At 41.4% G+C, this 4,065-nt stretch overlaps 1 protein-coding gene across 1 annotated transcript; it reads right to left on the reverse strand.

Moving 5' to 3' along the window:
* Positions 1-2,714: 2,714 nt before the first annotated feature.
* LOC105827183 (trace amine-associated receptor 3) lies at positions 2,715-3,844 on the reverse strand. The gene has a single exon (XM_012665207.1). The coding sequence runs from the start codon at positions 3,760-3,762 to the stop codon at positions 2,731-2,733; it is 1,032 nt and encodes a 343-aa protein (XP_012520661.1). The 5' UTR covers positions 3,763-3,844; the 3' UTR covers positions 2,715-2,730.
* Between the last annotated feature and the right edge of the window lie 221 nt (positions 3,845-4,065).

Raw genomic sequence — 4,065 nt, forward strand, 5'->3', positions numbered from 1 at the left:
ACTAATCTTAAAAATAAGAAAGAAGTTAGCCAAGTGGAGAAGGAGGGTGAGTAGCCCCCTAGGCAGGGAAAACAGGGGTGAATGAGTAATTGGGGGGCCAAAATTCCTTCGGAGGAGTGTGGAGCTGGGAGGAGGGATTAAATGTGGAAGTACAAAGAAAGACCAAGTTGAGCATGTACAGAGCTTGACGCCTTTGGGAGGAATTTCAAAACACTATCTCAGAGCAATGAAAAGCTACATTCATCAGGTGTCCAACAGGAAACAGATGGCACGATCAACCTGGGTGATTGAGAAGAGTTTAATAACTCTACTGTTAACTATTTACAAAGGCATGGGCCATGTTTGAGGAAAGCAGCAAGAAGCAGCCTAGTACCCAGTGCAGCAATAACAGGGAAGCACCACCCTAGCTAGACCGGAAGTGGCAGGGTAAGGAAGCAGTTATAGGAATTCCAAGAGGATGTCTGTGTGGAGGGGGACTCCAGATGGCCTTTCCTGGAGGAACACAGCCAGCCTGGGGCAAGTTGGCAGAAAGGTTCCCTGATTTCACCCTCCTTTCACCCGCTGATCTCCTGGAGGTGCTCCCATAGGTGAACTGTCGTCTTAAACCCCAGGCAAGGGAACTCCTCGACCAGTCTATACAGGTCAGCCTCCTGCACAGTGAGTGGAGGACTAGCGAGCGGGGGGAAAGAGGAACTAGTGTAGAAACTATTCAAGGCATTTAAGAGAAAAGTGTCAATGTCAGAAAACTGGCAGAGTAGATTGGAAAGCAGTGGACCTGGAGGCAGGAAGACTAGTTAACGTGGGTGGGAGGGGAGGCATGTGTTACAGATGAATCTCTAAATAAATCCTTTTATACGCTTCACTGAGTACTCAAGGTGTGTTTCAATGAATATACACAGGCTCCATATAGCTGCGTGGGTACATGTTTATGCAGGTAGCCAGCCAGGTCTATCCAAATACATTATCCCATTTATACCTAGGTAGTTTTACATCTACAGACAGTCCTCAGTCTAACACCGTACACCAATGTCCCCTCTATGCTTTCTTCCCTCTTTAAACCCTCTAGTGCTGCTGCCATGAGCAGCACAGGGACACACATATGCACGTACATACAGAGAATTTTTTAGAACAGAGAAATAGATCAGAAGTAGAGAAACAAACAAGAATTCTAAAAACAGAAATTGAGAGGAAGCCAAAAGTAGAAGAATCCCTGGACACAAGCTGTCTGTGACTGCTGAAGTGGGGAGGGTCAATTTTAATGACCTCGGCCTGTGAAAGGAAGACATGGCTGGGCGACCTCTACCGTCCCTGTGACTCTCAGGAAGAAGGAGCCTGGTGGTGTTTCCCATGCTAATGTCTCTTCCTACACGGAGACTAAATTGTTCACCTCAAGATCAGCAGTTAGACTGGATCATCTTTTAGTAAGCAAGAAAATATTTCACTACTGTCAGTTATGCATTTATTTATTAGGCACATTTACTTTTCTTCTAACAAGAGAGGGAATGAAAACTATAAAGACAGTGACAGGGAGGTAGCCCTTACTGAATCATATTGTTCTTCAAGACAAGGTAATTTCCCATGGTTGGATCTAGGACAAAGAGTGTCTGAGTACTGGGGGAGAAGGACTTAGAAGAAAGACAAGGAAAAGCCAAAATTAAGTTAACCTATTTCAAAGTTTGGCCTAAGGCTGAACTTGGATTCCGGAAAGGAGGAACAGTCTGCCCTCCTGCTCCTCGTTCTCCTTCCCACACCATAATCCCAGGCAGGAGGGGATGTGGACGTGACCGTATGTGGGACCATATACATTCCAACTGATGAAATAAAAGGAAGCCTGGCTCTGTTTGTCTCTTAATGTTTCACCGAAAAATCACTGGAAGGATTTTTACCAAATGTTAACGATCTGACTTATATCATAGGAATTGTGGTGTGGGTGAAATTGTTTTGGCGGGGCCCTGGGGAGACTTTCAGAGAAAGTGTTTGGAACCAGTACAAGGAGAGCCTTGTGATTGCTGGCTGATCATGTAGACATACCACACAGATTAAGATGCTAGAGACACAGGAAACAGAAAGTCATTTCAAATATAAATGATAAAGAGAAAAATCACAAGGGTAAAAGCTCACATTTCTCATAATGATTTGTCATCAACCTGCTTCTCCTGTGGGTAACTCTTGGTAGTGAGCTTAAGGGTTTCAGGAAATAAATAACTGAATAATTTGTATAATAGTGGTTAGTGATTCTCCCAAGCCAAATGATAAGGTGGCCCTCTAGTTGACAATAAAGGCCAACCTTAAGGCATCCTTCCTTCATAGATCTGCAGGTCACAATGAACTTCCCTTTTCTGAATTCCTAAAGTGTAATCGAATAGGAATAAAAACCATAAACATTTTAATTTTAAAATTCTTATATTGATCTTTAATTGCTTCATGTATGTAAATCTAGACCAACCTATTCTAAACTATGTTTTATATTTCTTTTGTACATTTTCCATACCAGTCAGAGGTGAATGTGGATTGGAACATAGCTAAAAATTAATAAATGATGGATTTATTTATTGACCAGTCAAAGCTACTGAATGTAGCTTTTGTGTAGGTTACAGAACACTTACCTAGATTACTGAAATTTGATAGGATAAGGTTTGCAGTGATCTGGGGGTTTAAGGTATGTGCTGCAGTTCAAAATAATAACAATCTCATTTTCAATATTCCACTCATTTTCATAACGGCTTTTTATTAATGTGCTTCAGGAAACAGATTCGCAGCTTCTGAATGAGAGCTAAATATTTTTCCTGACACTATGTACTTGAGAGCTATCCGAAACCATGGATAAAAAAAGCCATGAATAAGAGGGTTGCAAGTAGAGTTGAAGTATCCAAGCCATACTAAAAGATCGAGTATTATTATGGGAGTAGAATAGCCTAAATATGGGTCAATCAAAACAGCAAGAAAACAAGGCAACCAGCAAGCCAGAAATACCCCCATTACTATACCCAGAGTCTTCGCTGCTTTCCTGTCCTTTTTCTTAGAAAGATTTTTTTTCTCTTCCCCCTGTGTGTTTTCAGGCATATTACTGATGACTTTAGCATGTCGTTTGGAAACGATGAAGATCTTGCTGTAAATACCAACCATGATGGATCCGGGAGTAAAGAAACATGTAGTGAACAATATTGTCCCCCAAAATTTGTTGAAAGTAAGTGCACAGAAATTGAAGCAAGCAACAAGTATCTCATAGCTCTGCATGCCAGAAACATTGGCCTCGGATAGAACTAAACCAAAAGAAAAAAGAGCTGGGGCCAACCAGCAAAATGCCAGCAGTCGCTTTATCGTGGAGGTTGTCATTGTGACCGTGTAATGCAAAGGGTAACACACCGCGTAAAATCGATCAATAGCAATGGTGCAGAGGTGGAAAATGGAAGTCAGGCTCAGCATCATGTCAAAGCTTGCGTGGAATTTACAAAAGCCATCCCCAAAATACCAGCAGCTCTCCACGGAGCGCACCATGCTGTATGGCATAATGACAAAACCCAGCAGAAAGTCCGTGGTTGCCATGGAGAGGATCAGGAAGTTTGTGGGAGAATGAAGCTGTTTGAAATGCGATATGGAAATCATTATGACCAGATTTCCAAAAACAGTGATAACCATGGCTCCAGTCATAACCAAGTACATTATCACCCGCACATGAAAAGGGCGGTTGGTGGGAGGACAGGATTTATTTCCAAATTTTGGACAACTGGATAAGTCTTCTGGAATATAGGTTAGATCCATGGTGATTTATCACTTCGAATTCCTTTCGAGGAGGACGAGTCAATGTTTCTCCTCTTCTTAAAATGATTCCAGTAAATTTCAGCTCCTAATAGTACAATAAAGTTCGGTCATCTGTTACTAATTCACTTCGACGGTAATTTATTTAAATATTTAAAATGGTATCAACTGTGTTTGTTTTTTGAGTTGTTTGCTGTATTAGAAGAATGAGAAACTTCAACTGCTTATTCTTTCCTATGTTATTCTATTTTGTTCTATTTCATCCATCCATTCATTCATTCAACATGGATTTATCCATTGACATAA

This window comes from Propithecus coquereli, unplaced genomic scaffold (assembly GCF_000956105.1).
Source record: "Propithecus coquereli isolate 6110/MARCELLA unplaced genomic scaffold, Pcoq_1.0 Scaffold98, whole genome shotgun sequence".
NCBI lineage: Eukaryota > Metazoa > Chordata > Mammalia > Primates > Indriidae > Propithecus > Propithecus coquereli.